Consider the following 20,835-nt stretch of genomic DNA (forward strand, 5'->3'; position numbering starts at 1 on the left):
AGAAAAAAAAATTTATAGAAACACAGAAAGACCCCAAATAGCCAAAGCAATCATGAGAAAGAAAAATGGAGCTGGAAGAATCAGGATCCCTAAATTCAGACTATGCTACAAAGCTACATTAATCAAAACATTACCAACCTGGCATAAAAAAAAAAAAAAAAAACAGAAATATAGATCAGTGGAATAGGATAGAAAACCACAAATAAGCCACATATCTATGATCAATAAATCTACAACCAAGGAGGCAAGAATATACAGTGGAGAAAAGAGTCTCTTTAATAAGTAGTGCTTGGAAAACTAGACAGCTACATGTAAAATACTGAAATTAAAACATTCTCAATCACCACACACAAAAATAAACCCAAAGTGGATTGAAGATGTAAATATAAGACCAGACACTACAAAACTCCTAGAGGAAAACTTAGACAGAATTATTTTTAAAATAGATTTGTCCTTTCTCCTTTTCCCACTGATTAAGGCCTTCAGCTAGCATGGAGGTGGTAGCAAATGCCTAGGGCACTAGAGATTTGTTATATGACCTTAGCCACAAAAGAGGGGCAATTATCACTTTGTAAAAACTGTAGGATCTGAACTGAGGAATTATTTTCTTTCATAATGCCATTGTTACTTCCTGAGCTCGCTGAGTCCATGTTGGAAAGGCTTCACCAACCTATTAACTCTTTAACAACCAGGAAGTATTTATATCTCTGAGAATGGCATCTGTGAAAATTCTGCTTGTCAGTTTTCTATCAGATAAATTCCTCTTCTTTGGAAGGACTGGAGGAGGGGTGGAGACCTAAGTTTTCCCCTGGGTTGTTATGGTAGTATATATTACAGGCCTTTGTGATTTCTGAGACAGTCTGAGAAAGCCTATGCTGGAAAAACTTCTTCTACCAGGTTAGTCAAATTGTCCCTCCCCAGATGAGAGGAGTCATAGAGTGCCTTTAAAATTGTCCATGTAATGCTCTGGGCAGCATTATTGTTTGTTCCTCAGTCCACCATTCACTGGAGCTGTTTTGATATCCCCCAGTTCTGGCCTACTTTATTTCCTCGTTTGTATGCTGGGATGGTGAAAGCAGGTTAGTACATGAAAGAGTAAGGTGGCCCAAGTTGAAGGGATTTTAAGAGCTGCACTCTACTGTCTTGTCAGCCAGGTTACTTCCTGATACTGTAAATTTCCCTTCTGGTGTCTCTTACAGTGGATAACCAACACTTTCTTAGGGTCTTGTGCTGCCTCTAGGAGTTCTAGGAGAACTCCTGGCAGTGCCGGAGGGGAGAGCCCCATGCAGTCAGAGTCCTCTATGTTTTCAGATGGCAGCATGAGCATGTAACACAAAAAATGCAGACTTGGAATTTGTCTAATGTTGATCACAGCAGATGGTGATTGCAGCCATGAAATTAAAAGACGCTTACTCCTTGGGAGGAAAGTTATGACCAACCTAGATAGCATATTCAAAAGCAGAGACATTACTTTGCCAGCAAAGGTCCGTCTAGTCAAGGCTATGGTTTTTCCAGTAGTCATGTATGGATGTGAGAGTTGGACTGTGAAGAAAGCTGAGCACCGAAGAATTGATGCTTTTGAACTGTGGTGTTGGAGATGACTCTTGAGAGTCCCTTGGACTGCAAGGAGATCCAACCAGTCCATTCTAAAGATCAGCCCTGGGATTTCTTTGGAGGGAATGATGCTGAAGCTGAAACTCCAGTACTTTGGCCACCTCATGTGAAGAGTTGACTCATTGGAAAAGACTCTGATGCTGAGAGGGATTGGGGGCAGGAAGAGAAGGGGACGACAGAGGATGAGATGGCTGGATGGCATCACCAACTCGATGGACGTGAGTCTGAGTGAACTCCGGGATTTGGTGATGGACCAGGAGGCCTGGTGTGCTGCAGTCCATGGGGTCGCAGAGTCGGACACGACTGAGCGACTGAGCTAACTAATGTTGATCCTCTTGTCTTTTCCTAGGTTTTGAGCTAGAACTAGAGCTATAAGCTTGGGTTGTTTGTGTGTGTGTGTGTTTGTGCCAAGGTTTGAGTTGGCAGGGCATCAGTCTCTGTGAGCTTGTAGAAATCTACTCTGGCATACCTGGATTTCTGGATGCCATCATGTATGTAGCTAACTTCCATCAATAAACCAGAGAGCATCAGGGTCCTCCAGGGGCTGGTCCCTAAGATCAGGTCTGCTGGAATATTGTTCGATGGTCTCAGTACAAGAATGAGACCGCTCCCTTGGGCTTTCTACTTGCATAAATATAGCTGGATTTAAGGCATGTCATACTGTAAGGGTCACCTCACAAGAGTCAAGAAGGAGGGCTTGATATTTTGTGAGGCAGCCTCCAGTCAGCTCTTGTTGTCCTTCAATTTCTAATATTCCCTGTACCTGTGTGGGGTGGAAACCTCAGGGCTTGACCCTCTTGGGGCCTCTTCAACTAGCACAGCTGTGGCTGCTATGACTCAGACAGCCTGGCCATCTGGGGGCCACTGGGTCCAATTCCCTGGAGAGATGCTACTGGCCACAGAATTGGCCCTACTTTTTGGGTGAGAATTCTTAGTGTTATTCTGCTTTGAGGTCAATAGAGGGCTTGTTAAGATCTGGGATCCCTAGGGCTGGGGCACTAGTCAGGGATGTCTTAATATAATCACATGTTCTTTTATAAATTCCTTGTCTAATCTAGAGGTTCTATGTCTTGTCCCTTCAAGGCCTTATTGTGGATTTTGATTTCATTTTTTTGACTGCACTGGGTCTTCATTTTGGGATGCAGGCTTCTCTAGTTGCAGAGCACAGCAGTATGTGGGATCTTACTTCCCTGACCAGGGATTGAACTCAGGTCCTCTGCATTGGGAGTGAAGAGTGTTGTCCACTGGACCACCAGGAAAATACCCTCAGACAATGGTTTTTCCTTGAGACCAAATCCAGGGATCCAAATCTCTTAAAACCCAGCCATTCCTAAGAAGGGTCTAAGCTGTTTCTTTTTTTGTGGTGATTGTAAATGGACGGTTGCTTCCTTATGCTGGGTTGTAAGGGTGCACTTCCCTGGGCTTAGATCATGTCCCAATGAGGTGACTGTCTAGGGGGAAGTTTGGGCTTTTATTGGGGATACTTATACCCCTTGGAGCCCAGAAAATTGAGGATACAGAATGCAGTGTTTTGGCTTAGAGGGTAAAGTGTCTGCCTGCAATGCAGGAGACCTGGGTTCAATCCCTGGGTCGGGAAGATCCCCTGGAGAAGGAAATGGCAACCCACTCCAGTATTCTTGCCTGGAGAATCCCATGGGTGGAGGAGCCTGGTAGGCTACAGTCCATGGCATCACAAAGAGTCGGACATGACTGAGCAACTGAACTGAACTGATCTAACTTTAGTTCCCTTAATTCCAAGACACAACTAAGCGACTTCACTTTACACTTTACACAGTGTTTTAGTCTGAAGCTTTCTTTGAAGGGATACAGATAAGGACACTATCTACATATGATGATAATGGCCCTGTAATGGAAAAGACTCTGATGCTGGGAGGGATTGGGGGCAGGAGGAGAAGGGGATGACAGAGGATGAGATGGCTGGATGGCATCACTGACCTGATGGACGTGAGTCTGAGTGAACTCCGGGAGTTGGTGATGGACAGGGAGGCCTGGTGTGCTGTGATTCATGGGGCCGCAAAGAGTCGGACACGACTGAGCAACTGAACTGAACTGGTCTAACTTTAGTTCCCTTAATTCCAAGACCTTGCCAGGCAGGTGTGGACTATCCTGGAATCCATGAGGAAGGACATTATAGGTATATTGTTGGGTTTCCTCAATGTCTCTGTCAGTCCATTCAAAAGAGAAAAGGGGGTACTTTCCTGGTGGTCTCATGGTTGAGAATCTGCCTTCCAATGCAGGGGACATAGGTTTGATCCCAGATCCTGGTCCAGAAACTAAGATCCCACACGCCAAGGGGCAACTTAGCCCATGTGCCACAACTACTGACTGCCACAAGTACTGAGCCTGTGTGCTCTAGAGCCCGAGCTCTACAAGAGAAGCCACCACACTGAGAAGTCTGCTCAGCACAACTCGAGGGTATCCCTTCCCCTGCTGCAACTAGTGAAAGCCCACAAGCAGCAAGAGCCCATGAACTATAACAAAGACCCAGCACAGCCAAAAATAAGTAAAAATTTTAAAAATGGCATTTGGGCTTTCCTGATGGTCCAGAAATTAAGACTCTGCACTTCAAATGCAAGGGGCATGAGTTTGATCCCTGATCAAGGACTAACATCTCAAGTGTTGCAAGGTGTGGCCAAAAAAGAAAAAGAGTATTGAGAATCAGGGTGAGCTGGTTTGCAGAATGCATCTTTACGATCAAGGACTGTAAAGCAGGGTGTATCCTTGGGTATCTGAGAAGGGTTGTCTATGGATTGGGAACAACTGGATGGAGAGGTTACCGCCTCACTCAACATTCAGAGACCTTGAACCATTCTTTATTCCCCACTAGGTTTGAAGACAGGTAGAATTGAAGTATTGCAGGGAGATTGACATGGCACCAAAAGCCTATACTGAATCAGTTTTGAGATCAGGGGTTGAAGGCCTTGTTGAGCCTCTGGTTCTATGGAATATCGGTGCCTGGAGGAGAAGTTACTAGATTTTTTCAAGGTGATTTTTATAGGGATGACAAACTTAAACATCCCTGGGATTCTCTGATCCCAGTTTTTCAATTTCTTGGGGAATATTTTGGGGTGGACTGTCCATGTCTTGTATAATACATAGCACAGAGGAAAACATTTCTTGCTTTTGGTCTTCGTGGATAATAAGAGTCACCCTCAGGCTGAGAGAAAGTCCCTTCCTAATAGTGGGCTGGGACAGTCAGGTGTAACAAGAACTTGTGAGTTATAAGGGTCTTTGACCAGGTGCAAGATAGAGGGGTAATGAAGTGTTTTAGCTTTTATCTTCCTCCTACCCCAACAATAGAACAAGTTTTGGGAGCAAGGGGTCCAGTGTGAGAAGTCAGGACAGAGTAAGTGGCTCCTTTGTCCCCTGGAAACTGGATAGACTTACCTGCCATTTCATTGTTGTTCATTCGCTAAGTTGTGTCCAGTTCTTTGTAACCCCATGGACTGCAGCATGCCATGCTTCCATGTCCTTAACTAGCTCCTGGAGATTGCTCAAATTCATGTCCAGTGAGTTGATGATACCATCCAACCATCTCATCCTCTGTTGTTCCCTTCTCCTCCTGCCCTCAGTCTTGCCCAACATCAGGGTCTTTTCTAGTGATTTCACTCTGCATCAGATGGTCAAAGTATTGGAGCTTCAACATCAGTCCTTCCAATGAATATTCAAGGTTATTTCCTTTAGGATTGACTGGTTTGATATCCTTGCAGTCCAGGGGACTCTCAAGAGTCCTCTCTAGCACTACAGTTCGAAAACATCCATTTTTTGGTGCTCTGCCTTCTTTATGGTCCAACTTTCACATCCATACATGACTACTGGAAAAACCATAGCTTTGACTAGCTGGACCTTTGTCAGCAGAATTATATCTCTGCTTTTTAATATGCTGTCTAAGTTTATCATAGCTTTCCTTCCAAGGAGCAAGTGTCTTTTAATTTCATGGCTGCAGTCACTATCTGCACTGATTTTGGAGCCTAAGAAAATGTCACTGTTCCATATTTTTCTGCATCTATTTGCCATGAAGTGATGGAACTGGATGCCATGATCTTAGTTTTTTGAATGTTGAGTTTTAAGCCAGCATTTTCACTCTTCTCTTTCACCTTCGTCTCATTCTTCAGTTCCTCTTCCATTTCTTCCATTAGAATGGTATTATCTGCATATCTGAGGTTGTTGATAGTTCTCTCAGCAATATAAATTCCAGTTTGTGATTCATCAGTCCCAGCATTTCTCATGATGTATTCTGCATATAAGTTAAATAAATAAGCAAGGTGAAAATATACACCCTTGTTGTACTCCTCTTCTTATTTTGAACCAGCCTGTTGTTCCATGTTTGATTCTGACTGTTGCCTCTTGACTTGCATACAGGTTTCTCAGGAGATGGGTAAAGTGGTCTGGTATTCCCATCTCTTAAATAATTTTCCACAGTTTGTTGTTATCCACATAGCCAAAGGCTTTCGCATAGTCACCGAAGCAGCAGCAGATGTTTTCCTAGAATTCCCTTGCCTTCTCAAATGTTGGTAATTTGATCTCTGGTTCCTCTGCCATTTTTAAACCCAGCTTGTACATCTGGAAGTTCTCAATTCATGTGCTGCTTAAGCCTAGCTTGAGGGATTTTGAGCTAGCTTGTGAAATGAGTGCAATTGTACAGTAGTTTGAACATTCTTTGGTATTGTCCTTCTTAAGGGATTGAAAAGTGACCTTCCCCAGTACTGTGGCCACTGCTGAGTTTTCCAAATTTGCTGGCATACTGAGTGCAGCACTTTAACAGCATCATCTTTTAGGATTTTAAATAGCCATTTCAGTGGTATCCTGTAATTGTTCCTGTGTGAGAATGACTGTATTCTCAGGAGCATTGGGAGGTCCTGGGTCCTATCAACAACCATCACTAGCTTGGGGGAATTTCCTTCCTTCAGAGCTGGGGGCATTTCCTCCTCCAGTGGCCCACCTTCTTACAGTGTGGATGATGTCTGGGTGTATGCTGTGACCTGTTTCCTGGGCTCTAGGGTTAGGGCTCCCACAGTTTAACAAGGCTTCCTTTCCTGGCAACAGTCTCCTGGAAGTACTTTTAGGGTTTCCAGGGAGATGGGTGAGGCTTTGTTATGAGGGCTGCAGCCCTTCCTTTCATAAGTCACACTGTACCTTCCTTTCCTCCTCATCCTGGTCTCTGTTGTTAAAGATAGTGAAAGCTGTGTCAGTAAGAAGGTCACAAGGCATTTGGGGCCCCATAGCAAACTTTTGAAGCTCCCTACTAATGTGAGGGTCTGATTTGCTAATGAAGTGAGTTGCAAATAAAGGGAATCCTTCCAAAGATCTCGGTCTACATCTGTATAGTTTCTGATGGCATCTCCCAGTGAGGCCTGAAATAGGGCTGGATTTTCATCTTGATCTTGGGTGATCTCTTTAACCTTAGTATGGTTAACAGGTTTAGTTATGCATTGTTTCTTCCCTTCTATGAAGGATCATGGAAGGATCATGTGGTCCCTTCTCTTGATTCCAGGCTGGCCTGGCTGATAGTCCTATTGGGATCCATCAGAGGCACTACTGTCATGCCCATAGGGCATTGGTGAGGTTGGGTGAAGTGTCATCCATAAGCATATATTTGAGCCTGTGCCCAAATATAGGTCTTTCCTCTGGCACAGCAGTGGGAAGGGACAATATCTAGGTCCTCCAGGTAAAGTCAAAGGATAGAGTTAGTTCCCGGAGTTTGCCAGTGAGCCAACTGGGGTCCTCTGAGAATCAGCCTAAAAGATTGCTGCACTAGTTGGACAGAAAAAAAGGGGTGTCATCCTTGGGAATTCCCTGAGGCCCAGCTGCTACTTCCTGAAGGGGGCAGGGAAGCTCTGGCTGCACTTTTGGTTCCAAAGAGTGAAGAGGCTTATAGAGCAGGGAGGATATGAAATTGGTGGAAGAGTGTTGGGGCATGGGTCTTCTCTCTGGGGCTCGTGTTCCTCTGGAGATGCCACTAGAGAGGGCTTTTTTTGTAGCATGCATGGGTCCCAGGTGGCAGGTGGGCTGTCTAACATAGGACTTGCAGAGCTCTGGGTTCTCTCTTAGGGCTATAAAAGCCTGAATATGGAAAGTTCTGTCCATTTCCCCTGCCTTTTACAATAGATGTCTAACTGTAGGGTGATATTATAATCGAGGCTTTCATGTTCTGGCCAGGCTTCATTATCTTCAAGATTATATTCAGCCAAGCTATGTTACAAAAGAAAGTGAGCTTTTCTTATTTTAAAGAATCTAGATAAAACTTGTCCCAGGGACTCAGAACCACCTGAGGGGTGAGTCCTTGGGGATGGAAGAAGTGTTTCCCATTGTTCCTTCAGGGAGAAGGTGCTCCCATTACAGAGGAGCACTAACGTTAGGAGATCCAGAGGGCATTTCTGAAGACAGGACTGGCTCCCAATGTCCCCGTCCACTTAGTCCCATTGACACTGGCCACACCGGGGGTTAGCTTCTCCCCCATGTGGTCGTCCTACTCGCCCTAGCATCCTGAGGTCTCTGTCCTACCCTGGCACCTTCAGCATCCAAGATGAGTGATCTTCTTGAAGACTTCTCTATACTGGATCCTATGGCCATTTATTAACCTCTGTGTTCTGGGGGATGTTCTTCTAGAATTGCTGTTGTTGTTCCATTGCCCAGTCATGTCCAACTCTTTGCAACCCTATAGACTGCTGCACACCAGGCTTCCTTGTCCCTCACTATCTCCTGAAGTTTTCCCAAGTTCACTTCCATTGCACTGGTGACGCCACCCAGTCTTCTCATCCTCTGACGCCCTCTTCTCCTGTCCTCAATCTTTCCCAGCATCAGGGACTTTTCCAGTGAGTCGGCTATTCAAAAAGATGACCAAAATATTGGAGCTTTAGCTTCAGCATCAGTCCTTCCAACGAGTAGTCAGGGTTGATTTCCTTTAAGATTGACTGGTTTGATCTCCTTGCTGTCCAAGGGACTTTCAGGAATTTTCTCCAGCACTACAGTTTGAAGACATCAATTGTTTGGTGGTGTTCTGACTTCTTAATGGTCCAGCTTTCACAACCATATATGATCACTGGGAAGACCATAGCCTTGACTATATGTACCTTTGTCGGCAGAGTAATGTCTCTGCTTTTCAACACCCTGCCTAGGTTTGTCATAGCTTTCCTGCCAAGAAGCAGTCGTCTTCTGATTTCATGGCTGCAGTCACTGTCCACAGTGACTTTAGAGCCCAAGAAGAGGAAATCTGTCACTATTTCCACCTTTTACCCTTCTATTTGCCATGAAGTCATGGAGCCGGATGCCATGATCTTGATTTTTTTAATATTTAGTTTTAAGCCAGCTCTTTCACCCTCCTCCTTCACCCTTATCAAGAGGCTCTTTAGATTCTCTTTGCTTTCTGCCATTAGAGTGGTATCATCCACATATCTGAGGTTGTTGATGTTTCTCCTTCCTATCTTGATTCCAGCTCAAGATAGGAGCTCATCCAGCCCAGCATTTCTCATGATGTGCTCAGCATATTGGTTAAACAAACAGGGTAACAGCAGACAGCCCTGTCCTGCTTCTTTCTCGATCTTGAACCAATCAGTTGTTATATATTGGGTTCTAACTGTTGCTTCTTGATCTGCATACCAGTTTCTCAGGAGACAGATAAGATGGTCTGGCATTCCCATCTCTTTAAGAGCTTTTCACAATTTGTCATGATCCACACAGCCAAAGGCTTCAGCATAGTCAATGAAACAAAGGTAGATGTTTTTCTGGAATTCCCTAGCTTTCTCTATGATCCAGCAATGTTGGCAATTTGATCTCTGGTTCCTTTTCCTTTTTGAAACCCAGCTTGGACATCTGAAAATTCTTGGCTCACATAATGCTAAAGTCCAGCATGTAAGATTTTATGCATGACCTTCCTAGCATGGGAGATGAGGGCAACTGTCCGATAGTTAGCGCATTCTTTACATTCTTCAGTACTACCCTTCTTGGGACCTGGCCTTTTCCAGTCCTGTGGCCACTGCTGGGTCTTCCATACTTGCTGACATATTGAATGCAACACCTTAATGGCGTCATCCTTTAGCGCTTGAATAGTTCTACATGGAAGTCCATCGCATCCACTAGCTTTATTAACAGCAGCGCTTCCTAAGGCCTGCTTGACTTCACTCTCCAGAATATCTGGCCCTGGTGGCTGACCTCACCATAGTAGCGATTGGTTCCTTTGGATCTCTATTATACAGTTCTTCCATGCATCCTTTCCATGTTTTTTTGATCTCTTCAGTGTCTACTAGGTTGCTACTGTTGCTGTCCTTTATTGTGTCCATCTTTTGGAGGAATGTTCCCTTGATATCTCCAATCTTCCTGAAGAGATCTCTAGTCTTTCCCCAGGCTCCTATGGTTTAGGTCCTTCACTGCCTGTGAGAATGGTTGGAAACCTTTCCTGACATGCCTTGCACACAATGAGAGGTATAAGACCGAGTGGCAAGGTTAGGAAATGCCTGGTAGATTTTTCCCCATTTCCAGTGCAGTAAGGCATGAAATAAGAGTGGAAAGTAAGAGTGAGATAGAGACACAGAGAGAAGACAAGGATGTTCAGGCATAGGGAACCAGGAATAAGCTGCAAGGAGGAGGCAGTGTTATGCTTTTTACTGTGTGCCTAAAACCATTGCGTGGAAATTGCCTTGGGGTGGGTGGACAGACATCGTCTCTCTAGTCCGTCCCATGACCCAGTCATCTGGATCAGAGTGATCCATTGATGAGTGCCCTGATGGTCTTAAATGCTTGACTCACGCCTGCATATTTGCAGCAACAGGTCTGAAAATGGGAAATTAGAAAGTGAGGGGCAGGGAGAGGAGTGGGGTGGTGGGAGGTAGGGAGGAGAAATGAATGAATGGCAGGAAGTAAGACAGCCCCTGTCAAGTGCAAGGAAGGCAAGAGGCTAGTTTCTTGTCTCGAAGAAAAAATTCAGAGACAAAGCAGGCAGGTCAAGAAAGTAAAGTGAGGATTAATTTACGTGATAGTATGCCCTCAAGGGGCTTCCCAGGTGGGTCAGTGGCCAATGCAGGAGCCACAGGAGATGCGAGTTCAATCCCTGGGTCAGGAATTTCCCCTAGAGGAGGAAACGGCAACCCGCTCTAGTATTCTTGCCTAGAGAATCCCATGGACAGAGGAGCCTGGCAGGCTGCAGTCCATAGAGTCGCAGAGAGTCAGATGTGACTGAGCCTGCATGCTCATCTCTCAAGGGGAGAGCAGGCTGGCTCAGCTGAGTGGCTGCCATGTTTCTCTGGCAAACTGGTTATGTGGAGCATAGAAATGAAGAAGTGGACTATTCATTCAGGAGGGAGGGTTTTGGGGTTTGTTTTTACTGATTTTCATCCCAGCTCCACCTGTCTGAGGGGAGGAAGGATTTTTGATTTGACCTTGATCGGAAGTGTCATGGCATTGGTGCATGATGGGAACTTTTTATCTGCAAGGCTAATTTTATTATAATAAGGGCATAGTGAACAAAAGGTTGTATTTGGCCACCAGAAACTCCTGCCGTTTCCTACCTTTCTTTGTCTGCCTTCAGGACACTCAGGACAGGCCACACACCCCAAAATGTATGGTTTCCTGTCATTCTGGAAGTTCCTGCTTTTCATCAACCTAAGGATACTTGTTGTTTACAAAACGTGTGGTTTCCTGCCGTTTGGCCCATGGTCCCCTATTCTCTGCTCATAGCTAGCGAAGTGCTTGCTTTAGCACTACAACTATTTATTTTATGGAGTAGGATCAAGAGATGTTTCCCAAAGAAAGAGTGGTGGGAGTAGATAGGAAAGGGAGAAAAATGTTGAGAGTAGAAGTGGAGATGTGAAGATATGATATTACAGCACTCTTGGTGATTTTTTTGAATATTTGAAAATTCCTAAAGGGATTACATTTCTTGAGTTTGAGTCAGGCAGCCCTGAGTTTAATCAGAGAAATAAGAGAGTCTCGGTGTGTTTGTAATTCATGCAACATTTCCTGGGAGAATTAATAATGCTAAGGAAGAAAAGCCACCCTCCCTCCCTTTGAGGCCTTGAGAAGGGAGTAGAGAGATGCCCTCCTCTAAAGGTAGGCTACTGACACCACCAGAGACAGTTTCTAAAGTGAACGATTCAACTACTCTCCTCTTCTTCCAACCCTGATGCCAAGAGTCCACTAGTGGGAGGAAGCTGTTTCCTGAATTTAACCTTTCTCTGTTTCTCCCTGAGTACTTGTCACCTGCTAGGGATCTAAAGCCAGGAGCAGTCAACAAGGGGAATCTATAAGAATCTGCAGAATCCAGGTAACAGCTAGGAATTTGTTCACTCACCTCTCACCTGTACTATTGTTTCATGTAAATGCTTTGACATTATAAACAAAAGATCTGAATCTATCAGATTTTATATCCCAGAAAAACATTTATTCCTCTCCACTGTGTACTTACTTCCTCTGAAGTGTTTTGTGGCAAAGGAAACGTGGTCTTGGATGTTTCGCAGAGCTGATGTCATTTATTTTTATCCAAATTCCTCATTACATGGGGTCACCTCCCTAAGCAGGATTGGGGATGCAGACAGTACAAATTGACTCCCTCTCTTTAATGAAAATGTTACTGAGAGGTTTAGTATGAGCTTCTCCAGAATGTGTCACTATGATGTGTGAATTACTTTGAGCTAAAGTCAACCAAGCCTCAAAATACACAGGAAGAGCTTTTTACCTTCCCCTTAAGAGTCTAAAACAATTCAGACTGAAGACCTGGTCTTGGAAGAGAACTCACACCAGGCATAACTATAAAGAGTGTGGGCTGGTGTGGGAAGCTGTGGGCAGGACCCGTTTGTTCACTCCCCTTTGTGTCCCATTGTCTATACCTAGTGTGACAATCCATAAGTTTACCAAATATTTATGCACCAAATATTTGCTCTTCCCACTTTCCTGTGAATTATTTTCTTTCCCTTTGAGGGTCCAGACCCCTCCACACCCCTTCTAAGCTCAGGAAGGTATATAAGCCTCAATTGCCTTTCATGTCTTTTGTGGGGCTCATATACAATACACAGTTTGTTTTTTCTCCTGTGAATCTGTCTTATGTCAATTTAACAGCCAAAGAACCTAGAAAGGAAGAAGGGCAAAGTTTTCCTCCCTTACAGTATCAGAAAAGAAATGCAAAATCTAAGTACTACAACTCTGATGCTATGAGAGCTCCAATGAGGTGAAAAATGACAGCTGATACCCAGCACCATGCTTCCCACATGGCAAACGTTCAATCAACAACTGAATGTTGGAATACATCACTAACTTGTGGGCCAATCCTCTTTCAGATTAAGACACAAAATGAGTCCCTGGTTACAATATGGAAACAAATTTGCCCTGAACAGGAAGAGCTTTCTAAAATGAAAGAAAGTTGGATAAAAATTAAAATGATTTGGGAGACGATGGCATCCAGTCCCATCACTTCACGGGAAATAGATGGGGAAACAGTGGAAACAGGGTCAGACTTTATTTTTCTGGGCTCCAAAATCAGTGCAGATGGTGATTGCAGCCATGAAATTAAAAGACGCTTACTCCTTGGGAGTAAAGTTATGACCAACCTAGACAGCATATTGGAAAGCAGAGACATTACTTTGTAAACAAAGGTCCATCTAGTCAAGGTTATGGTTTTTCCAGTAGTCATGTATGGATGTGAGACTTGGACTGTGAAGAAAGCTGAGCGCCGAAGAATTGATGCTTTTGAACTGTGGTGTTGGAGAAGACTCTTGAGAGTCCCTTGGACTGCAAGGAGATCCAACCAGTCCATCCTATAGGAGATCAGTCCTTGGTTTTCATTGGAATGACAGATGTTGAAACTGAAACTCCAGTACTTTGGCCACCTGATGCGAAGAGCTGACTCATTTGAAAGGACCCTGATGTTGGGAAAGATTGAGGGCAGGAGGAGAAGGGGACGACAGAGGATAAGATAGTTGGATGGCATCACTGACTCAATGGACATGGGTTTGGGTAGACTCCAGGAGTTGGTGATGGACAGGAAGGCCTGGTGTGCTGTGGTTCATGGGGTCACAAAGAATTGAACACAACTGAGCAACTGAACTGAACTGATTTTTCTGTCATTGGTGGTTTCTAAGAAATCTGGATGACCCCAAAATAAAGAAATGATAGAGATGGGGATAGGTGATTCAAAATGCTAGATAGCTCTGAGGTTCCATAATCGTATGTGATGAAAACCTGCTTAGTTACAGGCAAGTATGATGGGCTTTAAGGCAGTGTTTAGATTGACCTAGACACACTCAACTGAAAGTTCAAGGCTTTTAGGATGAATCCCAGTTTATAAGTGAAATGGAAAAAGAAGGTGAGAAAGTTAGTTAAATAGTTTAATCAGAGCAGTTTTACAACTCTAAAATTAACAAGCAGACTTGTAATAAAAGAGCGCCAATATTTGCAAAATGACCTTGCTTCCATTCTGAATCTTTTTATTTGTAAAGATTCACATCACATTTAAAAGGACTCAAAATGGAGTGATTGATATTATCATCCATGTTTTTTGATGCAACTGGTGAAATCCCTGAATGGATATTGCTTCAGCTTTGATATTAAAAAAATGGCCTGAAAAGAAGTCCTTAATTCACAACTGATCACAGGTGGCTGAAAGAAAGAGAAAAACCCAAAACTACTGTCAAGTTCATAATGTATCATATTGTTAGTGGATGACACTGGCTCCAAATACACAATTAAGCCCACAACACTTTATTACTATGAATATAATTATCATGAAAATTCTCTCACGTGGATCAATTTGCTTCTGAAAGTTTTCTTGGTTTGTTTAAACTTGCATAATAAACATGCAATAAATTATTTCTTTTGAAAGTGTATTTTTTGCAGTCTTTTTGTTTTCATACAAAGATTTCATAAAGTTGCAATATTGCATCAGAGCATTACCAAAATAAGAGCAGGCGCACAGGGGGAGGGGAAGTGGGAATTTGGATGAATGAGAAGAACCTCCTCTCGTCCTGAGACAGGCCACCCGTCTTTTTCAAAAGGTGCACACAAACTGCTTTTCTTACCCTCCCCCACCGAAGAAAAGCATGAAAGAAAAAAAAAAACCTCACAAAAGTCACTCTAACTAAGAAAAAAAGTTGACATAAAGAAAATAAAGATTTTTTTTTTCATGCACATATCTTCTGCATAGCTCAACCCACATATAGTAAGGCACTATTTCCCTTCGTAAGTGGTGTCCACAGCAATCTGGTAAGTGCTACAGTGCTCTGTGACCATTAGAGAGTTCCTTTCCGGATGGTGAAATAAAGAAGCTGAATGAGTGTGGCTGCCACGCTTCCCTGTGAATGTCCAGAGTGCAAGCAGATTTCCAGGAGTCTCAGAAGGAAATCTGTCTGTATAATAATGATTGAGAATCTCCAAAATGTTTTTCTTTTCAAAATTCCCATTTTTTTCTGTGTATGAATTTAGATTATTCTTCAGTCATTATTCTTAAAGAAAATACCCTAGGTGGGGGGAAAAGCAGAGTCAGGTCTTCAGAAACACAGCTCCCAACGCTGGCAGTTCACAACATCAGCAAGATGTTTCCAAGAGAACAGAGAAAGACAGTCTAGAAACAGAAGGACAGAGACAAAGAGTGTGTGTGTGTGTGTGCATGTGTGTGTGTGTTGGTTTTTGGAGGTGATCTGGGACTGAGATTAATTTAGCTGGTCTTCATACTGTTTCCGGAAACAGTCTCCGGCTGGGAAAAATTCCCAGCACCTTTCTTGATACATCTTCCAAACATAAGATTCCTGTAAAAGAAAGGCAATGTGTTAACAACTTATCTTTCCTTAGGATCTGTGTGTTACCACAAAATACAAGATAGAAAGAAACTCAAATTTGTTATTAGATATATAACAAAGTATCATGGTGTATTATATATAGTTATTTAACTAGAGAGTTTCAGATTCATTTAGATGGTGCCTAAATACTCCAGGTTGTTTCTACCAATAATGGATCTTCATCCTGACCATAATAATGATAAAAAACTATTTGTGATATACAATTTTGAGAATTCCTTAAAATTAGTATTATTAATTTCACCATTCAAACTATTAACAGCAGGAGGTGAATATTTGAGGAGGGAGAATTTCAAGTAGCTTGATCAGAACCTTAAACATTTCACATGCAATTATTTCTTTTTTGTTTTTTTACTTGAAATATAGTTGACTTACAGTGTTGAGATAGTTTCAGGTGAATAGCAAAGTGATTCAGTTACACACACACATATGTGTGTGTATATATGTCTGTGTATTGTTTCCAGATTCATTTCCTTATAGGTTATTAGAAAATGTTGAGTACAGTTTCCTGTGTTGTACAATAGGCCCTTTTTGATTGTTTTACATATGGTAGTGTGTATATATTAATCCCCAAATCCTAATGTATCCTTCACCCCTCTCCCCTTGGGTAATTATAGATATGTTTTCTATGTATGTGGGTCAATTTCTGTTTTATATATAAATTTATATCATTTTTATAGATTCCTCATATAGGAGATATCATATGATATTTGTTCTTTCTGACTTCACTTAGTATGATCATCTCTAGGTTCATCCATGTTGCTGCAGATGGCATTAGTTCATTGTTTTTTTTTTAAGGCTGAGTAATAGTCCATTGTGTTTGTATGTGTGTGATATACATACAAAGGTTGTTTTCATTCTTGGCTATTGTAAATAGTGCTGTAATGAACACTGGGGTGCATGTATTTTTTCAAATTAATGGTTCTCTCGATATGCCCAGGAACAGAACTGCTGGATCACAGAGTAGCTCTAGTTTTAGTATTTTAAGAAACCCCCATACTGTTCTCCATCGTGGCTGGATGCATTGACAATCCCAACAACAGTGAAGGAGGGTTCCTTGGTCTCCACACCCTCCTAGCATTTATTTGTAGACTTTCTGATAGTCACTCTAACCAGTATGAGGTGATACCTCCAATGAGGTATCATTGATTTGCATTTCTCTAATACTTATCAATGTTGGGCATTTTTCATGTGCTTTTGGGCTATCTGTATGTCCTCTCTGGAGAAATGTCTATTTGGGTCTTCTGCCCATTCTTTGGTTGGGTTGTTTGTTTTTATAATATTGAGGTATATGAGCTGTTGAGTTTTTTGGAAATTAACTCCTTGCTGGTTGCATCATTTGCAAATATTTTCTCCCAGTCCACAGGTCATTTATTCATTTTGTTTATGGATCCTCTGCTGTCCAAAAATTTAATAAGGTTCAACTTATTTATTTTTGTTTTTACTTCCATTATACTAGGAAGCTGATCCAGAAAGACACTCCTGCAATTTATATCAAAGAGTGTTTGGCCCATTTCCTCCCCTAGAGATTTATAATATCAGGTCTTACATTTAGGTCTTGAATCGATTTTAGGTTTATTTTTGTGTGCAATGTTAATGTTCTGAATTCATTCTTTGACATGGAGCTCTCCAGTTTTCCCAGCACCACTTACTGAAGAGAATCTTTCTCCATCATGTATTGTGCCTTTCTGTAGATTAATTGACCATAGGTATGTGGGTTTATCTGTGTTTCCTATCTTGTTCCATCTGTATTTCTATTCTCGCACCAATAGCACTCTGTTTTATTGTAGCTTTGCAGTATAATCTGAAGTCAGGGAGTCTGATTCCTCTAATTCCATCTTTTTGTCTCCAGATTGCTTTGACTATGCGGGGTCTTTTGTGTTTTCACACAAATTAAAATTTTTATTGTTGTAGTTCTTTGAAAAATGCCACTGATAATTTCATAGGGATTACATTGCCTTGGGTGGTGTAGTCATTTTGACAATACTGATTCTTTCAATCTAAGAACATGATACATCTTTCCATCTGTTTGTGTCATCTTTGATTTCTTTCATCAGCATCTCATAGTTTTTAGAATAAAGGTCTTTGCCTCCTTAGGTAGGTTTATTCCTAGCTACTTTTATTCTTTTTGATGCAATGGTAAGTGGAGTTCTTTCCTTTTATTTTTTGTCTTTATGAAATTTTTATTTTTCTTTATTAGAGCTGATTTACAGTATTGTGTTAGGTTCTGCTGTACAGCAAAGTGAGTCAGTTTTATATATGTTCTGTATGCTCAGTAGCTTCTGACTCTCTTGCTACCCTGTGAATGCCTGCCAGGCTCCTCTGTCCATGGGATTATCCCAGCAAGAATATTGGAGTGGGTTGCCATTTCCTCCTCTAGGGGATCTTCCCGATCCAGGGATCAAAGCTTCATCTCTTCTATCTCCTGCATTGGCAGTCAGATTCTTTACCACTGAGCCACTGGGGAAGCCCTCATTTTACATACACATATATTCATTCTTTTTAGATTCTTTTCCCATATATTAGAGAGTTTCAGGTAGACTTCCCTGTGCTATACAGTAGGTATTTGTTGATTATCTATTTTATTTATAGTAATGTATATATGTCAACCCCAATCTCCCAATTTATCCCACCCCCCTTCTCCCTACTTGGTAGGGAGACTGTTCTCTACATTTGTGACAGTATTTCTATTTTGTAAATACTTTCATTTGTACCATTCTTTAGGTTCCATATATAAGTGATATCATATATTTGTCTTTCTCTGGCATATTTCACCCAGGATGACAATCTTTAGGTCCATCCATGTTGCTACGAATGTCATTATTTCATTATTTTTTTAAATAGCTGAGTCATATTCCATTGTATGTATGTACCCCGTCTCCTTTATCCATTTCTCTGTAGATGGACATTTAGGTTACTTCCATGTCCTGATGATTGAGACAGTACTGCAATGAACACTGGGGTACATGGATGCTTTCGAGTTGTTTTCTCTGCATATAAGCCCAGGCAATGGATTGCTGGATCATATGGTAGATGTATTTTTAGTTTTTTAAAGAAACATCCATAGTGTCCTGTACAACAGCTACACTAATTTACATTCCCATCAGTGTAGGAGGGTTCTATTTCTGCACACCCTCTCCTGCATTTGTTATTTGAAGATTTTTTGATGGCTGTTCCAAATGGTGTGAGTTAATACCTTGTTGTAGTTTTGATTTGCATTTCTCTATTAATTAGTGATGTTGATCATGTTTTCAAGAACCTCTTGTGCATCTTATGTCTTCTTTGGAGAAACATCTATTTAGATCTGCCACCCATTTTTTGATTGGGCTTTTTTTTCCTTTAGATTGAACCTCATGAGCTGAATCCCAGGATGGGGGAGCCTGGTGGGCTGCTGTCTATGGGGTCGCACAGAGTCGGATACAACTGAAGCGACTTAGCAGCAGCAGCAGCATGAGCTGTTTGTGTATTTAGGAGATTACTCCCTTGTCAGTTGCTTCATTTGCAAATAGTTGCTCCCATTCTGTGGGTTACCTTTTCATTTTTATTATGGTTTCCTTTGCTGTGCAAAAGCTTTTAAGATTAATAAGGCAATGGCACCCTACTCCAGTACTCTTGCCTGGAAAATCCCATGGACGGAGGAGCCTGGTGGGCTGCAGTCCATGGGGTCGCTAAGAGTCAGACACGATTGAGCGACTTCACTTTCACTTTTCACTTTCATGCACTGCAGAAGGAAATGGCAACCCACTCCAGTATTCCTGCCTAGAGAATCCCAGAGATGGGGGAGCCTGGCGGGCTGCCGTTTATGGGGTCGCACAGAGTCAGACACGACTGAAGCGACTTAGCAGCAGCAGCAGCAGGTCCTGATTGTTACTCTAGCAGGAGGACCAAAAAATACTTCCTGTGATTTTTGTCAGCAAGTGTGGTTCCTGTGCTTCCCTCTAAGGGTTTTACAGTATCTGGCCTTACATGTACATTTTTAACCCACTTTGAGTTTATTTTTAAGTGTGGTGTTAGAGAATGTTTTAATTTCATTCTTTTGCAGCAGTTCAGTCTTTTGCAGTTCTGTTCAGTCTTCCCAGCACCACGTATTGAAGAGACTGTCTTTTCTCCACTGTAGATTTTTGCCTCCTTTGTCATAGATTAGGTGACCATAGGTGCACGCTGTTTTGTTTTTTCCATTGGAATATAGCTGCTTTACAATGTTGTGTTAGTTTCTACTGTACAGCAAAGTGAATCAGCTATATATAGCTCTTTTTGGATTTCCCTCCCATTTAATTCACCTCAGAGCACTGAGTGGAGTTCCCTCTGCTAAACAGTAGGGTCTCATTAGATATAACTAATGTAACTAATTTTATACACAGTATCAGTGGAGTATATATGTCAATCCCAAGCTCCCAATTCATCCTACTCCCCCTTTCACCTTTGGTATCCATACATTTATTCTCTATATCTGTGTCTCTATTTCTGCTTTGTAAATAAGATCATTGATACCATTTTTTTCAGATTCCATATATATGCATTAATATAGAGTATTTGTTCTTCTCTTTCTGACCTACCTTACTCTGCATGACAGTCTCTAGGTCCATCCATGTCTCTACAAATGACCCAGTTTCATTCCCTTCTATGGCTGAGTAATATTCCATTGTATATACATACCACATCTTCTTTATCCATTCTTCTGCTGGTGGACATTTAGTGTCCTGTCTATTATAAATGGTGCTGCAGTGAACATTTGGGGACATGTATCTTTTCGAATTATGGCTTTTTGTGTATATGCCCAGTAATGAGATTACTGGTTAACATGGCAGTTTTCCTTTTAGTTTTTAAGGAACCTCCATACTATTCTCCATAGTGGCTGTATCAGTTTATATTCCCACCAACAGCGCAAGAGGGTTCTCTTTTTTCCATTCCCTCGCCAGCATTTATTGTTTATAGATTTTTCAATGATGCCCATGCCAACTGGTGTGAGGTTATGCCTCATCGTAGTTTTGATTTGCATTTCGCTAATAATTCGTGATGTTCAGCATCCTTTCTCGTGTCTGTTGGCCATCTGTATGTCTTTGAGAAATGTCTGTTTAGGCCTTATGTCAATTTTTTGATTGGGTGTTTTAAAAAATATATATATTGAGCTGCATGAGCTGCTTGTATATTTTAGAGTTTAATCCTTTGTCAGTTGCTTTGTTTTCAAATGTTTTCTCCCATTCTGAGAGTTATCTTTCCAACTTGTTTATAGTTTCCTTTGCTGTACAAAAGGTTTTGTGTTTAATTACGTCTCATTTGTTTATTTTTGTTTTTCTTTTCTTACTGTAGGAGGTGGGTCAGAAAGGATCTGCTGCAATTTACGTCAAAGAGTGTTCTGTTTGTTTTCCTCTAAGCGTTTTCTAGTTTCTGGTCTTACATTCTTTAACTTTATTAGAGCTGA

General features: G+C 41.9%; 1 protein-coding gene across 1 annotated transcript in view; it reads right to left on the minus strand.

The window, feature by feature from the left end:
• Nucleotides 13,936-20,835, minus strand: part of RYR2 (ryanodine receptor 2) — an 814,256-nt gene continuing 807,356 nt past the window's right edge. The window contains exon 105 of the mRNA XM_018042460.1: nucleotides 13,936-15,365. Within this exon, the coding sequence (XP_017897949.1) occupies nucleotides 15,270-15,365 (96 nt within the window). The 3' untranslated portion in view covers nucleotides 13,936-15,269. The remainder of the gene's footprint in view (nucleotides 15,366-20,835) is intronic.

This window comes from Capra hircus, chromosome 28, assembly GCF_001704415.2.
Source record: "Capra hircus breed San Clemente chromosome 28, ASM170441v1, whole genome shotgun sequence".
Classification (NCBI taxonomy): domain Eukaryota; kingdom Metazoa; phylum Chordata; class Mammalia; order Artiodactyla; family Bovidae; genus Capra; species Capra hircus.